Source organism: Eucalyptus grandis, chromosome 4 (assembly GCF_016545825.1).
Source record: "Eucalyptus grandis isolate ANBG69807.140 chromosome 4, ASM1654582v1, whole genome shotgun sequence".
NCBI lineage: Eukaryota > Viridiplantae > Streptophyta > Magnoliopsida > Myrtales > Myrtaceae > Eucalyptus > Eucalyptus grandis.
In genome coordinates, this window is record NC_052615.1 from 18,290,962 (window position 1) to 18,313,322 (window position 22,361).

At 37.0% G+C, this 22,361-nt stretch overlaps 2 protein-coding genes across 2 annotated transcripts; both read left to right on the forward strand.

Moving 5' to 3' along the window:
- The first annotated feature begins 12,276 nt into the window (after window positions 1–12,276).
- LOC104441488 (ras-related protein RABA5a) lies at window positions 12,277–15,615 on the forward strand. Its single transcript, XM_010054639.3, has 4 exons — window positions 12,277–12,571; window positions 13,330–13,501; window positions 13,618–14,016; window positions 14,551–15,615. The coding sequence occupies exons 3-4, from the start codon at window positions 13,677–13,679 to the stop codon at window positions 14,886–14,888; spliced, it is 678 nt and encodes a 225-aa protein (XP_010052941.1). The 5' UTR covers window positions 12,277–12,571; window positions 13,330–13,501; window positions 13,618–13,676; the 3' UTR covers window positions 14,889–15,615.
- Window positions 15,616–18,512: 2,897 nt separating this feature from the next.
- On the forward strand, window positions 18,513–21,172 carry LOC104441489 (putative yippee-like protein Os10g0369500). The gene is made up of 3 exons (XM_010054640.3): window positions 18,513–18,879; window positions 19,827–19,935; window positions 20,298–21,172. Exons 1-3 carry the CDS (start codon window positions 18,737–18,739, stop codon window positions 20,379–20,381), a joined length of 336 nt encoding a protein of 111 aa, XP_010052942.1. The 5' UTR covers window positions 18,513–18,736; the 3' UTR covers window positions 20,382–21,172.
- Window positions 21,173–22,361: the final 1,189 nt, after the last annotated feature.

Sequence of the window (22,361 nt, forward strand, 5' to 3'; positions counted from 1 at the left end):
ATTCATTCAACATAATATCTGAACTTATAATAAATGTTTAATATAATCTTTAATTTATATAAAATATTAAATATAATAATCATATTAAATATGTATCAACTTTGTGCAAGCGATTAAGACACCAAGCGCCTTCGTTGGGTTTTAAACCCCTCACCTTGAAGGCAAGAATCAATGGAGTCTTATCTAGTAGAGTCACTGCGGCGAGTGGTATGTATCAAAAGTTTTGACACTGTATTGAACAAATTAAAGGTCTATATTGAGCTAAAATCCAGAATTTATATTGAGTACATTAAAATTCTAAGATCAAATTACGTCAAAGTTAGAAAACTATTTGTATTATTATTTATAATATTTTTGCCTGCACGATCGTGACGGCTTTGGTTTAGCGACGGTCCAGGTGCACGGTGTGCTGGACAAAAAGTACCTGGTTTTAATGATTTTCTCGTGCGATCCATTATGACCACACGGAAAATGAAGAGAATTTTGATACTTCTCTGGTCACATTGAGAATAGATTGTTTTCGTTTTTGACCCGTGATCTGGCCATGGCGGTATGGCCCGGTTGTGGACGGCTACTCGCTTCTTCTTGATTTTTTTTTTCGCCCTTTTCCTTCAAAATTTACACAAGCGGAAGTTTCCTTTTCGAGTTTTGAGGAAGTAATGACCATTTCAATTTACTTATTATTCAATGTTAGCTAATAGTGCATGTTTCAAAAGGTTTTGATTATTTCGTAGCTAAAAAGGATTGCGAATAGTTAAAAGGTATGACAAGACACTCTTACTTAAATCAAAGTTTCATTTGGTTAACATGGTCTTTGAGTGCATATCAAAAGCTTGTCATATACTTCTTTTTGTTATTATTGTATCTTGAATAAGTGTGGGATAACTATTTTGATTGTGAAGAAAAATCAGTTGCTTATTAGATTTTTGGAGGGACGTCCTTACACCTTAAATACCTGGAATTTTATTTGTATTACTTAGATAAATCTAATTACCATTGATGACTTGACTTACTTATGCAGCAAAAATTGTGTCTATCTTTATTTTGACATTGGGTGATGAGGAGAAAAAGAGAGTGTCATTTTGGTTGATTGGAGTCATTATTTATATCTTTGCGGATGTCACATTGTCTCTAGATGTCACATTGATGCCAATGTTAATAGTGAAAAAGGCCATTTAACAGCGCAAGTATTCAAGCTAAGGCTATTTAATACTTATATTCAATTTGAACTATTCTATCAATAATTGTAATAGATACTCTTTTACATCCAGAGTTGAAAACCTGCGATGCTTGATTGAGCTGAAGAAAAAAATTAAGTACTCTATTGTATATAGTGTCGTTGTCCCAAGGAATAAAAAGGCATGTCTTTTATACGCTACTAAAAATACCGCGAGCACAAATTTCAAAATGATAAGATTATCATCTTGCTAGAACTGTTGCTACCGAAAAGTGGGAGGGTTGGTTTTGTCATCGTTTTGATTTTCAATGTAATGATTAAATGTCACACCAAAGCGATAATGCATTACAAATTTCATGTGTTTCTCAATTGAGATTTAACAAATGTCTTCAGAGTACACATTACCGTCCAGCAAAGAAACGCAACATAATTAATTTTTTTGGTGGAGGAAGGTAAGAATTGGAACAAAAGTCTAATGGCAGGGGCCCGCTATCTGCTCCAATATAAATGATTCTTTCTCGGCAACATAAGAAGTGACCTTAGTCCCAAGATGCAAGCCAAGCCGCGGATTAGGTGACAAAGGCCCATTGAACTAAGTTCCTTATCTCAAATTGGCTGTCTAAACCCCACCTCGCCACCACCGACCCACCTTCTTTGGTCCTTGTTTTGTTATGATGTTGGACTATCTTATGAATCTTTTCCATCGTAGTAATGAAAGAATGCATTATAGAACCCCCCTTCCCCAAAACAAAAAACAAAAAAAAGGTCTGGGATCTCCAAGTACCTTCTTCCTGCCAAGCTTTTGAGGTTCGACCTTCTGTGGAAGAAGCTTATGGACTGAAATCAACGAAAATTATATTGGATAATGAGTGTTCATCTCTCACTTATCTCAATTATGAGAATCTGGTGCTTTATCAAGAGGCTTTTCATTTCTTCTTGTCAAATCTGAATCAATCCCCAAAATGTCACATGCATCGTTTACAACTTGCAACAAAAAAGATGGGTCATGGATTTTGACATATCAATCTACTACAATTATCTCGAGACACTAATTAGGCAAATCTAATGACATAGTACCGAATCGGTTACTCCTATAATGGGAAAAGTCGATGGATTGAAAGTTATGATACTTGTTTAGTTTCTTGACAAGAAACTATTTTTATATTTATTAGTTTCTTCGCATGGCGGGAGAGGGATCAATTCCAAAAGGTGAGAGGCATCATCCCTTAACATGTGACCCAACACATGACCTTTCTCATTCGATATGATGAAGTTCTACTCTCTACCAGCACTTGGACCAACCTGCCTAACTTCACCAAAACATTGCATACATTAAATATAATTATTATGACATGTGCCTCTCACATTTTTCTTAGTGGAGTTGGACCTTTCTACTTGCATGTTCCTAATCTACTCTTGGAAAAAGCTTGTGCAAAATTGCATACATTACATGTACAATGTAGGGACTCAATACATCCTCCTCCAAAACAAAACAGAAAAAGAAAAAGTAACTAGAGTCGATCTTTTTAATCGTATGTCTTGAGCCGGACTAGCTTGGCGAGATTATAAATATCATGAATTGGTGCAATGCAAGGTTCTTTTTAACGAAAACAAAGAATTGAATCAAAGAAGCACATTTTCATTAATATATCGTACAATATAAATAGAGAGATTGTTTAAAAATAACACTTTGATCTACATGGAAATTGAATAAAAACAAATCAAGAAAAAAAATCTCTAAATGATCAACTTGGTGATGTCTCACTTAATTGCTTGATGTCTCATTTTCATGCTAATTTGTGGAAGAATTTGCATAATCACCCTACTGATTTTTTTTTTTTTTTTTATCGGCTAGGTGTACTCCTAGACTTTGGAGCTCCTTTATGATTAGCTTGGCGGACCACTAGTGAGCCACCCAGGAAAATCTCATAAACCCATAAACCCCTCTTTCTGGATGGGGAGGAATTTCAAATTCCCCACCTCTCCATTTGCATCTATTGGAGAAAGCCTTTTTCTTTTTGATTTATTAATTCAACACTCAATCTTTTTTCTTTAATTTTTGTGATACAAAATAAGATATATATATATATATATAATATGAATAATTAAAAAAAAAAAACTTGTAAAAACGAAACATCATGGTTAGAAAGTGTGAGATTTTGTGGAATCACTATCAACTGTTTTAAAAACTTAAGCTATTAGATGAATGCATGATTTAATATTTAATTATTCTAACACTCTCTCCATACTTAGTCCGATCTTTTTACCTAGTATCAAGGATGGACATGTTTAATTGGGAAAGTAATCGAGGCCTAGTAAGATTTTAACTCAGGACCTCCTACTCCGAAACCATGTTTCTAGACAGAAAATGAAAAATATTGAAGAAAATTTAATTGTGTATATCTCTACTTTTGCATATGTATTACAAGCCTATTTATAACATAAGAAGGATGTACAATTGGAAAGAGTATACAAAATAATATTTTCTAATATAAACAAATCATGCAATTACTCTAAAAGGTAAACATTTCCAAGGCAAATCTGGTAGGTACTCTTCTCGAATTGAATTCTAATTCATTAAATTCTTGCACTTGGGTTATTGATACCCAAACCACGAATCACATCACACATAATCCTGAATCACTTCAATATGCACAAGTATACGCGAAACCTCTTCCCATTGTTGGCATACCTAACGGGGTTGGAGTTCTCGTCACTTCACATGATTTGGTATCTCTGAAGCTTACCCTCACCCTTACTGATGTTCTTTGTGCTCCAACCTTAAAGTTTAATCTCCTATCCATTTCAAAAATTACTCGAGACTTAAATTGCTCAGTTACTTTTTCCCCCTCTTATTGCTTGTTTCAAGATCTCTCAACAAAGAAGATCATTGGTTGGGGCCTTGAATGTGGTGGTCTCTACTACTTGGAGCTCCCTCTCGAATGCATCGATTATCTACCCAGCCACCTACCCACAATTTATGGCATGCCCATCTTGGCTACTCGTCTGAGTCAGTCCTCCGGGCCTTACAAGATTTTCTAATTTATGGCATGCCCATCTTGGCTACTCGTCTGAGTCAGTCCTCCGGGCCTTACAAGATTTTCTTCAATTTGCTTTTAATAAAGAAGATTTTGTTGAATCATTACCGATTGTTCTAAAAGTTTAAGATGTTAGATGGATGTGTGGTTTAATATTTAATCATTCTAATAAAAAGAGAGAGTCTCGTTTTGGATGATGGGAGTCACTATTTATATGTTTGCGAATGTTGCATTATCTCGAGCTGTCGCACTAATGCTAATGTGGATAGTTAAAAATGCCATTTACTGGTGCATTTATTCAAGTTAAAGCTATATAACGCTTATATCCAAGTTGACATATTCTATCCATGATCTTAACAGATAATCTTTTTAATCCATAGTTGAAAAGCTGAGATGCTTGACTGAGCTGAAGAAAAAATTAAGTACTTGATTGTATAAGATGTCATTGTCCCAAGAAATACCGTAAGCACAAATTTCAAAGAAAGTGACGAGATTACCATCTTGCTAGAGTTGTTACAAAAAAGTAAGAGGGTTGTCTTGTCATAGTTTTGATTTTCAATGTAATGATTAAATGTCACACTACAGCGATAATGCATTACAAATTGCATGTATTTCTCGATTGAGATTTAACAAGTGTCTTCAGAATACACATTACCGTCCAAAAAACACGACATAATTAATGTTCCCGGGAGAGGAAGGTAAGAATTGGAATAAAAGTCTCATGGCAGGGGCCCACTATTTACTCCAATATAAATAATTCTTTCTCAACGACATAAGAGGTAATCTTAGTCCTGAGATGTAAATCGGGCCACGGATTGGGTGGCGAAGGCCCATCGAATTGACTTCCTTGTTTGAATTTGGCTGTCTAAACCCCCGCCACCAACCCACCTTCTTTGTTCTTTGTTTTTGTTATGATGTTGTACCATCTTATGAATTTTTTCCATCGTAGTAATGAGAGAAAGCATTATAGACGAAAAGAAAGTCTGGGATCTCCAAGTACTTCTTCCTTCCGAGCTTTTGAGGTTCGAGCTCCCATGGAAGAAGCTTATGAACTGTAATCGAGAGTCTTCATCTTTCAATTATTTCAGTTATGAGAATCTGATACTTTATCAAGTGGTTTTTTTTTTAATTTCTTTTTGTCGAATCTGAATCGGGTCCCCAAAATGTCATATGCATCGTTTACAAATTGCAACAAGAAAGACGGCTCATGGGTTTTGACATGTGAATTTGCTATGATTGTCTCGAGACACTAATTAAGCAGATCTAATGACATAGTATCAAATCGACTACTCGTATAATGGGAAAAGCCGGCTCGTGGATTGAAAGTTATGATACTCGGTGTTTAGTTTCTTGACAAGAAATCATTTTTAAATTTATTAGTTTCTACGCGTGGTGGGAGAGGGATCAATTCCAAAAGGTGAGGAGGCATCATCCAATGACATGTGACTCGATGCATGACCTTTCTCGTTCGATATGATGAAGTTTTACTCTTTAGCAGCACTTGGACCAACCTGCCTAACTTCAATTCCATTGAGCGCCTCCCCACGTAATCTTTAAGGGCTTTCTTAGTGGGGTTGGACCTTTCTACTTGCATTGTCCTAATCTACTCTTGGAAAAAGATTGTTCAACATTTCATACATTAAATGCACAATAGCAGATGACCGATGCAGGCACTAAATACATCCTCCTCCAGAACAAAACAGGAAAAAAAAAAAAGAGAGAAAAGAAAAGAAAAATAAGTAGAGTCAATCTTTTTTGGTCATCCGACTTAGATAGACTAGCTTGATGAGATTATAGATATCTTAAATTGGTGTGGAGCAAGATTTTTTTAAAAGAAAACAAAGAATTGAGTCAATGATGCGCTTTTTCATTGATATATTGTACAATTTAAATAGAGAGATAACCTAAAGATAACACTTTGATCTACATGGAAATTGAATAAAAAAAATCAGGAAAAAATCTTCAAATGATCGACTCATTGATGTCTTACTTGATGTGTAATTTTCACGCTAATTTGTAGAAAATTTTGCACCATCACCATGCTGATTTTTTTATTTATTTTATTTGTTACTTCAATATTTCTCAATCTTTTTTTTTTTCCAAATTTTTGTGATACAAGATAAGATGTGTGTGTGTGTGTGTGTGTGTGTGTGTGTGTGTGTGACGAATAAAATAATATACCTTGTAAAAACAAAACATCATGGTTAGAAGGATTGATACCCGAGCAATATTGTCTGTCCCCTTATTATTCTGTGCTGTCCTTGGTTGTTTTCCCTCGTTCCATTGTTTTCTAAGCCACGTTGGAGTTCTCTTTCGTTTTGACTCTTTCTAAGGAATAAAAAAAGAAGAAGGAAAGACAAAAGTGCTAGTTGGACTTAAAATTCCATCAAGTTGCCATCAATGGCAACGTTGGCATCTTCTGCAAATTATATAAATCTTATAAATTGAAAAGAGCATATGGTAACGGATAAAATAATATTATCTCAAAGTTCAAAGAGAAGGGTTTTTATATGATAAAAAGAACGAGAGGGGGATGATAACAACAGTTGCCTAACTTGATCTTCGGTAAAAGTAATTATCAGCAAGGATGACAATGGAGAGGGGAGGGAGTGGGGCCGGCATCCCCATTCTCCATATGACCATAAGTTTAGATTTCTTTTATCGTCTAATAAAAAATTCTGACCATACCAAAGCCGAGAATAAAAAAGAATTCATCGTTGGAATATTTCACAATTGAAATAGGAAACAATTATCCTATGGAGAATTTTGAAGTGAGGATGGGTTGTGGGAAAGTACTGACCAAATCCACCCCAGCTTTGACGTTGGTTTTTAATCATAAGGACCAATATGAAAAGCAAAGGGGTAATATGGGGATCCAAATACGGGGAAAAAGAGAGTTAAGGATGGGACTGAATAATTAGTGAAAGTTGAAGGACCATTGATCTTATCAACCTTTTGTTTTATTGCCTACTCATTAATCTGCCATAAAATAATAGAGGGCAATCCAATTCGACTGGATTCGGCCCATTTATGGATTTTCTTCTTTTGTCAAGCTTAAGTAAATGCAAGACCAATTGGATCAAGAGCGGATCATCTAGGGCTTGTCTGCCAAACGCCAGTAGTCACGGCCATCGGACAGCCCCAGTCTGCCACAAATCGGCCCATAGGATCTGCTCTCCTTTGTGGATAACATTTTTGAACCGGCCCGGTCCATACTCTTGAAATTTCCAGGCCCAATTTTCAATCCGGTTTGGACCGGGCCAAGCCCAATACCCAAGCCTGTTAATTTTAAGAGAATATATTGCCTAGGACTTTGAGGCATAATTACTCAATACCCTTTAGCTATGTTTGGCAATATAGATTTCTAGTTATGATAAGATTTGATAGGATGAGATTTCAAATTCAGGAATTTTGCTATATCCTATCAATTGTTTGGTGATAAAGTTGAATATTTATTTTTTGTCACTTCCATTGTTTGATATGAATAGTATAGTGGTGTAAATAAATCTAATAGTTGTGCAAATGGAAATGATAAGAATCTCTCACATCATTCTTGCCCACTTCATTTTTATTTTCTTATTTTTTTTTTATTTTACCCTCTCTTTTTTATTTTTTTTCCCTTTCCATTATTCTCTAATAAAATTTTCATAACTAGTAAACTATTCCAATATACTTAAAATACTAAAATACCTCAAATATACAATAAATCTAAATACTAAATATATATTTATATATCTAATTTATATTATAAGATAGAAATAAAATTAAATATATAAATAAAATAGAATTTTTTTTTTTGAATTTTTATATTATAATTCTAATATTATCTTAATTTTTATTAATTTAAGAAGTTTATTGTTCCATAAAAAAAAAACTTTTATATTATGGATATTATAAATTATATCAACCTTTATCTTACCTTCCCATTGAATAGTCTTATCCAGGTTATATCCTTTTTATATATATTTGATTTTATCTGGTCTTAGACAAGAACCAAACACGTGTATTTGAAATTTTATCCTGATTATCAAATGTAACGTTTGAATTTTGATTTCGTTGCATTCAAAATGTGACATAGTATGATCTTGAATTTTGGTACCATATTGCAGAACAACCTCTGACTTTGAAAAGTCCACAAGCTTTTATTTTGGTTGCAGTCACTAGTTATTCTAGCATGCATAACCATTAAACATTACTTGAATTTTTTTTTTCATTTTTACATCAAAATAATGTGTACTACATGGTTAACAAAGTAAATAAACAAAGAGGATGCATGGTTGATGAAATTAAGAAAACTCAATAAAGCTCATTTTCATCGAGAAAAACAAATCAGTTCATGTTCGAGTAGCACTTAACGGCTATAAAGGTAGAAAACTAATTATTACAACAAAAGCAAAAGTTCGAGGATAGTCTGTAACTATTGAAAGTTCAGAGACAGTTATGCAACAATACCAAATTAGGTGGATTTTCAGTAGTTAGCCCTGACTTTTAATGTCTTCAAAACACAATAAGGTCGAACCCAACTGCCAGAGTTTTTTTCTAAGCCCCATCGGGTTATAAAGTGAAATCTCGACCCCTTAGATTATGTTTCATGGCTCAAATGTATTGGGTGGACACACATGCTCATTGCTATCGAATATTCTCAACCTCATCGACCATGATGTATCACTCTCTATTTCATAAAATCTCATTAACAATGCAGCAAAACATCATGTTGCCACATAAAGATGCCTACAGAATAAAATTTGCATTTTTCTTTTGTTCTTGGTTGGTTCTAACGGGGGTTCCTTCCATATGAGCAGCAAACCCTAGAGGATGAGGATTGGGCTACTTCTACTTCCAGATTGCTCTGACAGAAAATGGACCAAAGAAAGTTAATGGGGGACGTGGTCCAGTTCAGCCATCTGTAGCTGTGCGTATAGGCCGTTCGGGCCATCCCCAGCTAAGCTTCTAGCTGCATCAAAATATTTAATGGCCTTTTCCATAACTACTCAATGCAAATCACATTCAATGTCATCCAAAAAATGTCCTCTACTCTTCTTCTTGTATTATTGCATGCCAGACTATTGATTTCATTTTCTTGTTCTTATTCTCCAAGTAGAAGAGTAGGAGAAAAAAGTAATATTTAATTTGCATTTATGAAAAGGAATAGTCGTGTCCGTTGGCATCTTAATTGGGATCTCGATGATTTGTTCAAGATACAACGGGCGAATGGAGACGAAAAGTCAAGATTCTCACCATTGGATTTGCTAATATGTTGCGTGTTGATTGATGTAGATGGTGTCTGGCATAAGTTAATTACACCTTTGTATGATACATTGCGTGTAGAAATTGATTTATGCACACTTTTTCCCCGTTTTAATTTATATGGATATGTAATATGCAAATTAAATAATACAAGAATATATCGTTTCATACTCAGAGATTCATAAATGAAATCTAGAAAATTTAACAGTATTATTAATTGAAGTTCACGACAAATTTATAGTGATTTAAGTGTACGCAACACACGACGGTGTAATTTTCATGAAATGATAGTTGTTGTTGTGCAAGAAAATAAGAACCTCTTCTCGTCTAATAAATTAGGGTTCGACCATATAAACAAATACAAACCTTCAATTGATAAGCATAAACTGAAAACAAAATTGAAAAGGAGAAAATCAAAAGTTAGAACTCGTATGTACAATTGTCATCATCTTTTGTCAATCATAATTTTTTGTTGATACTTTAGTGCTTAATCAAATACAACTACAAAATAATCTAAATGACTAATAGAAACGGAAAAAAAAAAAAACGAAATTTTGGAACTTGGGTAATTAAAAGAAAGAAAAGAAAACAACCAAAATTTAACCATTTCATATGCTCAATCGTCTAAGGTGAGAATTATTGGGAATATCTATACTGAAAAACTCAAGCGGGAGAAAAAAAAACTCCGTTATATTATTTAATGGAATTTTGGATTGGAAACGACCTTATTGTAATATCAATAGAAATAGTGAAATTCTTCTGGAAAAATCTTTATACGAAAGAGTTACAAAAAAGTAGAATTTTCATGAATTAATAATTTATAGCATTAAAAATCATTAAAATTATTTTTTAATTATTCTTCGAACAATCCTTAAGGTGAATGGAATTAGGCAAGTATAAATTTTGGTTAAAAGCAAAATGAGTGGATGGTGAAAAAAAAAAGAAAAACATTATTGCGAGGAGAATGGTTAATCTTTGCAAATGAGAATGTTATATGCAACAACATGAACCCGCTTCGCAGGAATAAATGATAAAAAGAGCTATTTTATGCAGAATTGGATAATTATGAATTAGGAAATAATCATTCTAATTAGAAAAAGGAGTTATGTCCTGGGAATAATAAAATGTATATTGCAAAAAGATAGAAATACGTATCTTAGCGGAGTGCGGGAAACCAAACAATCTTAAAACTTATCTTATTACCAAAAATCTAATTTCAATCTTGTTTGATTAATAAAACAAATTATACTTAATTCATATACTCTTATCAATGCGAAAATTATTAGATATAAATAAAAATAAAAAACATTAGAATACTTCGAAATTAAGAGTGATTGACACCTAGATTGAGCCGATTAGATTGGTTTGGCCAGGTTCGATTCTGAACTTGGAAGTGGTTCTGTGTACACCCCTTGGAGCAATAGATAGATAGAGTTATCATATTGTTCTTGATGTTTTTAGTGAGCTTGTATCAATTTGAAGTTTGTCATCTCATTTGAAGATAACTTAATATTTTTGAAATTTATTTTTTAAATGAAAGTAAACTTAATAAATTCACTTGTTCATCTACCATATGCATTTTGGGGATAGCGATGGCGACCGGGCCACGACATTTTTTTTTTCCCTGTAATGGATTGAATGAAATGAAAATTTAAAAAGTAAAGTCATTAATTGAGCCAGGAAACGGACGAGAAAGAGCGATAAGCCGTCGAATGTCACTGTAACTCGTCTTCATATTTCAATTGTAATATAAATATTTCAAAGCAATTTTTAAACTAAGAAAAAAAAGGGAGAATGGAGGGAAAGCCCAAGAGGTGATGCGGTGCCGACATCGCGCTAAGTGACGGGTCATCGAGGTCACGCAACCCCATGTTGTGCAACTCATTATTGCTCCGTTTCTACGGTTAAAACTTGAAGTTAGATAATTTAATGATGGCAAAGTTTTTTTTTTTTTTTTTAGCAAATGAAGGCAAAGTTGGAAGAAGGAAAAAATTTAGTAGTTACCAAACACAAATGCATCTCAAAAATGCAAAAAAGCCCAAAGTAAGTTGATCAACCTTTTCGACCAAAAAAAAAGTTGATCAACCTTAAGCTTTGATTTTTCTTTTTTCTTTTTTTGTCGATTGTACTCTATTCTTATTCTAACTTTTGTAATACTAAATTATTCTTATCTCAATCTTATGAGAATGTGGAGTTTCAAATTCCCTATCTCACCTATCTCCCCTATCTCATGTGGGAAGAATGGCCGTTGGGGCAAATCTAGTGATTAGCTTTAAGTATTTCTAAAGCAAAATTTTACACCAAAGAGCATTGAGATTGTATTACCGAACACAAATACTTCGGCTCAAGGGCCTTTGGAGGTCCAAAGCCGATTGTAAATGCTTCATAAAATGCAGCCATACCAAGTCCTAAGCTCCCCTCAACTGTCCATAGATGAATCCGGTCAAGGCCAACCAAATTTTGACGAGGGAGCAAGTACTACTCCAACCAAATGAGGGACTACTTCTAATGTTGATGATCATAATCAAACATTGCGAATTCAGCATTAGCTACCGATAAATATTCGATCCGAATTATAATACAACGTCATAAAATGGGTGTCAATTCAGAGTTCCGAGCACTATGTAGATGAATGATTACATAGACGAGGCGAATCGAAATTCCGACATAGAATCGAAATTCCGACATAGGATCGAACCTTTTGCTCCCCAAAAGATCAATCGAGGGAGAAAAGCAAAACCAAAGCGAGCACGACATAGGGGGACAATCCGGCAAGCATCGGGGGTTTGTCCATAAAAGGGACTTTCGGGACCGGAACGCGGTCGCCTACATAAGTCGTAGCAAAGCGTCATCCTCAATCAGATCCGGTGGGAAAAACGGGAAAAAAACCCGCAAGCCGAATCCGACCCTTCTGGTCAAATCCGGGTCTCTTTCTCTCTCCATCGTTCGTACATCCAAACCCTAACCTCCCAGATTCGATCGGCGCGTCGCCGAATCGATCCGTCCCCGATCCCGCATTGCCGATCCGACGCCGGAGCAGGGCGCCCTCGATCGTCTTCTCGTCGGCGTCGTCGTCGTCGTCGGAGGGCGCGCTTGATTTCCGTAATCGGTATGGTTTCGGATTTGAGCGGAGTGCTTGAGCGGCGTACTACATTGGGCTGTGTTCGTTTTTGGGTTTCCGCGCGTTGGTCGATTGCGGCTTTCGTTTTGATGATCTGTGCTATGTCGGAGTCGAACGTTGTCGGTTGGTTCGCGGGTCTTTGTCCGAAAACTCCAAACCCCTCTCGCGCCGTCTTTGTGTTTTGGTCTTCGGGTCGATGTGATCTGCGTTATGCTTGTCGTCGAGAGCGAAGTGTGGCATTGGGGAGTTCTTGATTGCCGTAAAGTTCTGATTTTTTCGGATGATCAAGTGCTGAAAGCCGCCCCGCCGAGAGCCGTTTCCAAGTTTTTCTAGTTTAGCATTTCGGGAGAGGAGTGATGTCGCGATTTTTAAGGGTTCTTGACCGTTTGTTTCTGGGGGAGAAGGTAAGATTTTTTTGGAGAATGTCAAAGATTGAGTAGGGGCCACCCGGTCTATCAGTTTGACAGCGCCTGTTGCTCCAAGTGTTATGTTGCAGGAAGGGGAAGACTTTGAGTTTTTGGTGAAAGGCTCGAATGCGTGTCATGTGCTGATTCTGTTCAGCTTTTAGCTTACTTCAGTGATCTGTTTTTGTCGGATTGCGCGCATCGATTATTAAGGGCGGCTGGACTTTTTTATGCATCCGATGGATAGATCCTGTTGTTAAACTTTTGGAGCAACTGGTGCAATTATCTTCTCTATCAATATCAATGCCGGCTTTCTGGACTTTGATTGGCAATTTTCTGCAGGAGATTGACCGTTTGGACTGGCTTTGGAGTGGAATCTTAAAAAGCTTCCAGCAGTATTGCATGGCGTGAAGCAAATCGAGTTGATTTGCAAGTCACACTACTGTACTACACTGGCCCGACATTTTTTGCATTCGGAGAGGATCTCAGATCGACTTACCTTATGCTGCTTCAAGTAAAAATTCGTTGCTTTTTCCTGCATTTTCCTTGCCTGGCTTGGAATTTTCCTATTTAATCTGCCTCGATTGCCTGGCTTCGATTATGATTTTGAACGCCTCAATGGTTTTGCAGATTGTCAGAGTATATGCTCTTGTTATGGTTGCATAGATACCTAACCGTGACGAGAGAAGATGGCTTTTCGTGGTGAAGACGAGCAGACGGAGGATTACCTGTTCAAGATAGTTCTTATTGGTGATTCGGCTGTTGGGAAATCAAACTTACTTGCAAGATTTGCCCGGGATGAGTTTTACCCAAATTCAAAGTCAACTATAGGAGTAGAATTCCAAACGCAGAAGATGGACATCAATGGAAAGGAGGTGAAGGCGCAAATTTGGGATACAGCCGGCCAGGAGAGATTCAGGGCTGTGACATCTGCATACTATAGGGGAGCAGTTGGAGCTCTTTTGGTCTATGATATTAGCAGACGCCAAACATTTGATAGTGTTGGTAGATGGCTTAATGAACTTCACAGTAAGCGAATTATTTCTAGTTTGACATGTTTTTGCTCTGGTTACTTTTTCATTCTTATGTTTAGTGCATTGGCTTGGAAACTAGTCTTTGGTCATTGAAAAAATGTGTACGGTGGAAATTGATGGCCATTAATTTCTAGTGCTAATCCTGAATCAGTATGCTAGCAAATTAGTTCATCAACATTATTCCCTTTTCTTGACTAAACTGAAGTGTAGCATATGCTCAGAACATTGTAATCTGTTTGTTTTTTTTTTTTTTCCTTTTTCCGTCTAAATAATCATATCTTTGGCCAGTTAAAACTCATGTGACTTGGAGCATAATTGCTTGTATTTGTTCTTTTTCCACATTTTTTTTTAAGTCTATGGAAAGAAAAAAGAAGAATGCTTGCATTAGTATCACCACTGAGAACCAAAGGTCTTGTTTTGTATATATGCATATGGTGTTCTGTTTCCACATCTCTTATGGCTATGGGAAAAAAAATGCTTGGATTAATATGTACTGCTGAGAATTAAAATTAGTTTTATCATCCAACAGCTCACTCCGACATGAATGTTGTGACTATACTTGTTGGCAACAAGTCCGATCTTAAGGATGCAAGGGAAGTGACAGTTGCTGAAGCAAAAGCCTTGGCAGAAGCTCAAGGCTTGTTTTTCATGGAAACGTCAGCCCTTGATTCCTCGAATGTTGTTGCTGCATTCAGGACTGTGGTTGAAGAGATATACAGAATATTAAGCCGGAAAGTCATGGCTTCTCAAGAACTGAAGAAGCAGGATCCGATATGGATAGGTAATGGAAAGACTGTTGTTTTACAGGGTGATGGTAATGAGGAAACCGATGCAGCACCCAGGAAAGCTTGGTGTTGTTCTGCTTAGGATTTTACATAGGTTAAAAGCTTTAGCCTTTCATTTCACACAATTTCTTCTTCCTCCCCTGGTCAAAAAGCTCAGTAAATACTGATTTTTTTTTTTTTTTTTTTTTTTCACTTTTTGGGGGTGTATGATGGTTGAAGCAGAGGTATGAGGGGAGAGAGAATGTACATGAGCTGTGGTGGGTGTATAATGTATGCAGCAATCTGTAGTTCATACTAATGGTTCATCTGTCTGTTGCCATCTGGATGAAGAATCTTTGTATGAGAAATTCCCTCCTTGTTACCTTGAAAGGAAATTCCAGCTGCCGTCAAGTCAAGTCCCTTCCACAGATCGTCTAAAATGATGAGGATTTTCTTCTTCCGGTCGTTTATTAGCCTCTTACGCAAAAGATCTGCTCTTCCAAGTACAGTTTCCTCATTAATCTTCATGCCTAACATGCATGTGGACAGTTTCTGTTCAATGCCATGTTAGGCTTGCAGCTTAATGAGGAATCTGTATTTGGAAGATCAGTTCTTCTGCGTAAGAGGCTATGAAGCTACCTGATGAAGAAAATGTTCATATTTTATACGGTCTGTGAAAGAGACTTGACTTGAAGATGGTTGTAATTCCCTTTGAAGGTGACGAGGAGGGAATATCTTATGTAAATACTCTGATCCGGATGACAAAAAACAGATGAAACTTATTGTTGATATCTCAAGAATCAAGATTTCATTCTATGTTTTCTGTGTTCTACCACTGTTCCACATCAGTTTATTTTTATTTTTTGGGGGTTCTGTAGTTCTTTTCCAAATTCCAAGTCACACTATACCAGGGTCTATCGTGCAATGCTAGAACCCAAAATTATTTGCTCTGATATACTGTTTTAAATTGGTGTCGACGATGGTCTTTTGCATCATGTCAAGAATTGTCTTTTTTTAACGATTGGGCAAGCCAGAGCTGTATTCTGTAATTTAGATGCGACAGCTCCTTAATATTCTGTGCAAGACTTAAAGTTGGTCTCATTTGTTTTAATTGCAACCATTGTGCTTTTTTCTTGAGCCATGTTGTACATAGGAATGTGCATGTGTCGGGCGGGCTGGCTGGCCTATGTATTCCGCTTCCAGAAAATTGTAATTGAGGAACAATCTAGTTTTGAGATGTTGTCACTGGCCTTTCGCGAGGCTGGCAACATCCACCGACCATAACGGAGGCTGGCAACAAGCGGCAATAAAGAAAAATAAAAGAAGGAAAAAAATAAAATAAAAATAAAAAAATTGATTTTTTTAAAAACATCCACGTCGGTAGCAATTTGTGCTTTTGCTAGCAATTTCTAGCTTAAATTGATTGGGGAAACTCAATGGGTACAAATCTCAAAAGGTCTACAATTAAATTAATCTAATTTAAAGATACGTGACTGAATTGATATAATACAAGAAGTTTAAGATTTTTTTGTTACTTTTTACGTAAATGTGGCATAGGAGCTCTTTATAGATTTGATTTTGGCTAGAAGGCAAGTTTGAGATTTCTTGTTAGGACATGTTAGATGTGCTGTTTTTCTCGATCTCTTGAGCTTGCTTGAATTTATCTCAAATCAGGTCGGCCTAGGCACCATAAACAAAGAAAGCTACATAGTTTTGGCCTGTGGAGACCCTCCGATGCTTAAGTTAATAGATTAAGAAAATCTCGAGAGAGAATCTATCTTGACAAAAGAATCAAAGACAAAAATGATCAATTTCCATTCTCACCCTTTTGCCTATTGGCTGTGCTTGAGAAATGTACTAAAAAGGTTACAAGCCTATTGTATTGGTACCAAATTTATCATATTGGTACCGATTTAATATTAAATATTTTAATCGGATCGATTTAGTTTTAAATATTTTCTCATTATTATTAATTTAGTCTGTTTGCCCAATTTAGGCTAGATATTGTTGACATAATGTTAGTTGTCTTACATGACATAATTGATGTTGATGTAAACATTTTTAATTATGTTATAATAATTTTTTTGAAAATTTTCTTTCCTTTCATCTTGGCCGGCATGCCGCTGGCAAGGATTACAATCCTCAACTAGGTCCTTGCCAAAGGCCTTGGCAGCCCTGTTGGCCATGGGTGAGAGGGCTTTCAGTCCTTGCCCTCATTGGTGAAAATGAAAAGAAAAAGAAAAAGAATAAAATTGTTAAAAAATCCATTTAAATGTTGATAATGTCACGTAGGACAGTTAACATTTATGGTTTTGATTTTGCCCTAAATTGATATGATGGATGTTGATGTAAAAATATTTACGACTGAATGAGAAGGCATATCAATTCCCATGAGCAGAAAATTCTATATAATAAAAGTAAAAATAAAATATTTATCCAAACACACCAGAAACTCCGCCATCGAGAAGAAAACTTTCTCGCAAGTTGATGAGTCTTCTTATAATGACAGACAGTGACGGTAAATTGGGAAGAGAAAGCGAGCGTTAATGCCACGTGTCGAGATGCTATTTGGCGAATCTCCTGCCGTGAAGTACACGACACACAGCGGAACCAGGGTAAACAACGATTTTACTTTCGACCGAGGGAAAAGGAAAGAAAATCCAAGATTCTTTCTCTCCGCGTCGATAAAAAAAGTAATCATATTTATTCTTACCTTTTACCAAAAAAAAAAAAAAAGTAATCATATTTCTACAACTTTTTTGGAAAATTTTTCCTTTCTTTTTCCTTTATTTCTTCTTTTTTGCCTTTTTACAATTCTTGTTTCCTCTTTGTTGATAGTCGAAAAGGATGGGGCATGATCTGTGGCCCACACCCAATTTGGTGAGGGATGGCCTTGCCTTGGAGGAGGCGGCGAGGGCTTGCAAGTCCTTGTCAGTTCTTACCAGTGGTCGGTGAAGGTTGCCCAAACTTTATCAGTAATTGTCGGCTCTCATCGAAAAAAAAAAAAAGAAAAGAAAAGAAAAGAATGAAAAATAATTTAAAATTAAATTTGTATTTAGACAAAAGTACCCTTTAGCTGTTTAGAATATTATGTCGGTTGGTGATTGGTGTGATAATTCTTATTTGAAATAATCATGGCCTTAAGATTTATTTTGAATCCTTATTTAAAAAAATGGATAAATATTGTAGAAATTCTAAAACTTGTTACGAAAATACAATTGAGTCTTAAAATTTACAAAAAATGCAATCAAATTCTAAAATTTGTTAATATGGTTCAATTGAGTTAAAGTTAACACCATCGGTTTATCGATGAAAATGTTGACTTAGCGCCGACGTGACATTTTAAATGATTTTTTTATTTTCCATCTAGTTTTTAAAAATATTTTTTAATTCAATTTAAAAAAAATTATTTTTAAAAACTTTTAAAAAAGAAAAAAAGAAAAGGGCTCATTTGCTGCCGCCACCGCCGCCCATTGCTGGAGGGCCAGTGACCCTCGCCAGGCGCGAGCGCAAGCGCCCAGATCTGGGCACGCCGGCTCTCGCGGGGGTCGGCGATTGTTCCGCCTTGGGAAAGGGAATTTTTTTTTAAAGAAAAGACATAAAGTATGGAAGGGTGGGGGAAAAGAGATCGAGCGCGGATGCCACGTGTCGAGATGCTATTTGGCGAATCTCGTGCAGCGAAGTACACGACACACGACGGAACCAGGGTGACCGCGTTTTTTACTTGGGAACGAGGGGGGAAAAGGGAAAGAAAATCCAAACATTCTGTCTCTCCACGTCGATGAAAAAAGGTAATCTTTTTGCTTGATTCGGAGCCTCCTCGCCGTGTACACCTTCGTCGATCGGGGGGGGTGGTGGAATTAGGGTTAAGCGTCGCCATTCGAGTCGATATCGAAATCCGGAACGATTCGTGCGCTGTGCCCCCCGCCCCCGCCAAAAAGAAAGGAAAGAATGGGGCGACTGTACATACAACACCTGAGCGGGGAGAAGATATACAAGTGCAAGTTCTGCAGGGTGGACTCGGCGTCCCACGACGACATCATTTCCAAGGAATTCTTTGGGCGATTCGGCCGCGCTTATCTCATGCGCAATGTGTGAGTTCCCTTTCGGATTTTCTCTCGATTGGCGAGGTTTCTCGGGTGATTTGAGGGGGACCCATTTCGTGTTTTGCTGGTTTTTCGGTTTATGAGTGGGAAAGGTGGGATCTTTTGGGCCTTTGGGCGTGCTTTGGCTGGTCATGTGAGGATGCATTTTCGAATTCTTGTTGGGTTTTGGAGCATTAGCCCTGGGCACTGGACAATCTCGAGAAATGGTTGTTTTGATCAATGGGGATGAGTGACTGACGATTGAGGGATATTGTAATTGATGATCTTTGTTTGTAATTAATTGCTTTTGGTAGCTGAGAAGAGAGAGAGAGAGAGAGAGAGCTTTTTGTAATAAGCAGACTAGTGATTCTAGCATGAAAGAAGTCAGCCAAGTCGTTTTTGTAAACCTGTTTTGTGAACAAGTGGCTGTATCTTTAGTGTACTCGGAAGGAGGAAGCTTTTGTTTGGTGAACATGAGCTTTGCGGAGCCTGTAAACAAGCTAATTTACTGGAAGATGACTCTGTGTTGTGTTGTGTTGTGTTTGCTATGAATGATGTCGAAGCAAGTGATGACTGACTTCATTTTATGGTAGACCGGGTGTCTCTGTGCTGTCATCAGAAACTAATTTGACTGGTCTTTAGCTCTGCTGTCACATCATTATGCTGTGCCGTTTTAGTGTTTAATATTGTTGCGATTCAGCTGGTTCTTTGCTAGTACTTTCACTGGCTGTTTAACTATGGGATCCTTAATATGCAGAGCTTATCATCGTTTTCTCATCACTAGGAAAAGTATGTTTTTGCTGACTTGTTTTTGCTTCGTATCGTAACTTTGACTCCAAATTTTAGTGGTTTAGTTTGGACAGTTGCTCTTTTTCATATTATTGCTTAGAATGAATACTTATGTCATAAAAAGAAACAGATTATATGTTGTAATGTGCTGTTGCTCAATATTGCAGGGTAAACATCTCTATTGGACCCAAGGAACAGCGTCAATTATCTAGCGGATTACATACCGTGAATGATATTTATTGTAGCTCTTGCCAGCAGTTACTGGGATGGAGATATGTGAGTTTCAACTTTCTATTTTATGTCATGGTCTTAGATGCTTCAGCTTGCTGGATTATGCATGAAACCAGCCCTTGTGGAGGAAGAGATTACCTCATGTGCTCGAACTTCAAGAAATATGAGTTGCATTCAAAAGTCAAGATTTTGCAACTTCTTTAGAAGACGCTTCGGCTAAATTGAATTTGTTTAAGTCTGTGCACGGTACATTAATTGGAGCAGAGCATGCTTTAGCTATAGTTTCCGCTTGTTTTCAGTTCAGTGAGTGACGGGAACTTCTTTTGGAAGGGAATTATTGTTCTCATCAATCTTACACTTTTGCTGGATTCTCCCTGAAACCTTTTTCAATGGTTATTTATCTCCAGGAGAAAGCTTATGAAGAAAGTGAAAAGTATAAGGAAGGAATGTATCTTATGGAGAAAGAACGCACGTTGAAGGACGGTTGGTGATCGATGGTACAATTACAGCCATTACTGCTGGAATGGGAAGATAAAGTGATGCAGCAACATGCTTCTTTATGGTCAAGGATGGCCATATTCCTGCACATCAAAGAGTGAATTATTTTTAGGTTGATAGTAAAGGTATATTGTTGATTGAATTCGCTGACCACCTGCCGAGGCGTTATGGAACATACTGCTGCAAGTCCAACTGATTTAGAGTGGTTGCCATTTAGTTTCTAGGATGAAAGAACTAGGAGAGAAAATACTGTGGTGGAAAGAAAAGGTTGATATAGCTCAGGGATCATGCATTAATTTGGCAAAATGGTCTGTCTAGTGGCGTTTTGTATATGTAGTATGGACATTTTTGTATATGAGAATTTTGCTGCTATAAGAGTGAGCTATATTTCCTCTTCAAAGACAGGACTCCACAAGTCCTGCAGATTCTTACATGAATTTCTCAGTTAAGGGACGTTGGCGAGGAGTTCAAAGTGGTTGACGGCTTGGCAATTAGGACCTCTAACAGTTGCAGAGGTGTGATTCTAATGTCAGATAACTCGCAGATGTGGATAAAGCTTCTAATGGACCGGCTAGTAGTGCAAAGGGCAGACGATGGTAATGTAACTAGTGTTGATACCAAACAGAGGAAAGACAGATTGTGGCAAGCAATGAATGCACTTTGGAGTATTACTTTGAGCTTGATAAGCTGCTTTATGGGGAGCCTGTGTACTGTTTCCTTAGATTTGTGGAAGTTTGCTTCATCTTGACCTGCAATATACTTTTCTACTCTCTTTTGACTCTCTGCTTTTCTTCTTGCTTCTTCGTAAAAGGGTCTTGACCCTGTTTTTGGCCCTGAAATGGCCTTCTTTTCTCTCACCCTTCGTCAGTAACGTTCCTTTCTTTTGCCTCCTCTTTAAGCAAAAGGAGTATAGTCAGTGTAAAATAAATTTCACGTACTACTTTTAAGTATTACAGTAATATTAGTTATTGAAAACTTGAGAAATGAGTATCTTTAATAAGGAACGAGAAGAATCGAACAAACTGTATCTTATTAGTTTGGAGTAAGATCTAGTGGCGACTTGTCTTATTGTAGATTCACCTTTGATTTGATGTCATTTAGCATCTTATATAGGTAAATTGTGGAGGGTAAATTTGTCTACTAAGATGATGTAAAAAGTGAAATGATTGAGAAAGAGCAATTGTGGAAACATCACATTCCTAATAAGAGTGTGCACAGGAACCGAACCGATTTGGTAACCGGACAGATTGGACTGAATTTTTTTTTTTTTTTTTGACAGAAAACACACTTATATATTGATTAGAGATGAAAATTACATCCTATAGCGAAAGCATCCGAAGATAATAAAGCCAGCAGGTCCGGCGGAAGAAAAAGATTGAAATTGTGGGCCGGACAAGCTAGCTGGGCTTTGGCGGCCCAGTCACCACTAGGTTAGATGAGCGACGGCAATGTCGCAAAGAGAGAAGAGGTTGGAAAGCCAAAATAGGGTTTCATCTATGACGGTCGCGCTCCCATGGCGGCAAACGGAGACCTTTCATGATCCGAACTAGCTGGCGCCCGAATGAAGATCGATGGGATTGTTGTGGAAGCCGCGATGATAGAGATGTTGGAGAGACAAATTCGGGGCCCGAAGCTCCGACTCAAAAGGTGAAGATGCTTGAAAACAGCGTGAGTAAATATCGTAAGTTTGCCCCGATCATCACGACGTATACTGGCCATAGATCCTTCTAACTTGTGTTGTTGATAACTCCGTCAATATTGCATTTGAGGACGCCCTTGCCGGAGGTCGCCAAAGCCGATCAGGTGGAACAGAGTGAAGGCCAGATCCGAAGCTCGATCGATGGGTGCAGACAGCAGAGGACTGATATGCGGATAGTTGAGCCAGAGCCGATTCCACTACCATGGAGGGATTCGGACGATGATTCCGAAAAATAAAATGGTTCCTTTTCTTCCAGATCTGCCAAAAGATGGTG

Excerpts from the sequence above, each read along its gene's own strand:
- LOC104441488 (XM_010054639.3), top strand. The coding sequence starts at position 13,677 with ATGGCTTTTCGTGGTGAAGACGAGCAGACGGAGGATTACCTGTTCAAG. Across the intron at positions 14,017-14,550 it reads ATGGCTTAATGAACTTCACA|CTCACTCCGACATGAATGTT; the intron begins GTAAGCGAATTA and ends ATCATCCAACAG.
- LOC104441489 (XM_010054640.3), top strand. The coding sequence starts at position 18,737 with ATGGGGCGACTGTACATACAACACCTGAGCGGGGAGAAGATATACAAG. Across the intron at positions 18,880-19,826 it reads GCTTATCTCATGCGCAATGT|GGTAAACATCTCTATTGGAC; the intron begins GTGAGTTCCCTT and ends TCAATATTGCAG. Across the intron at positions 19,936-20,297 it reads AGTTACTGGGATGGAGATAT|GAGAAAGCTTATGAAGAAAG; the intron begins GTGAGTTTCAAC and ends ATTTATCTCCAG.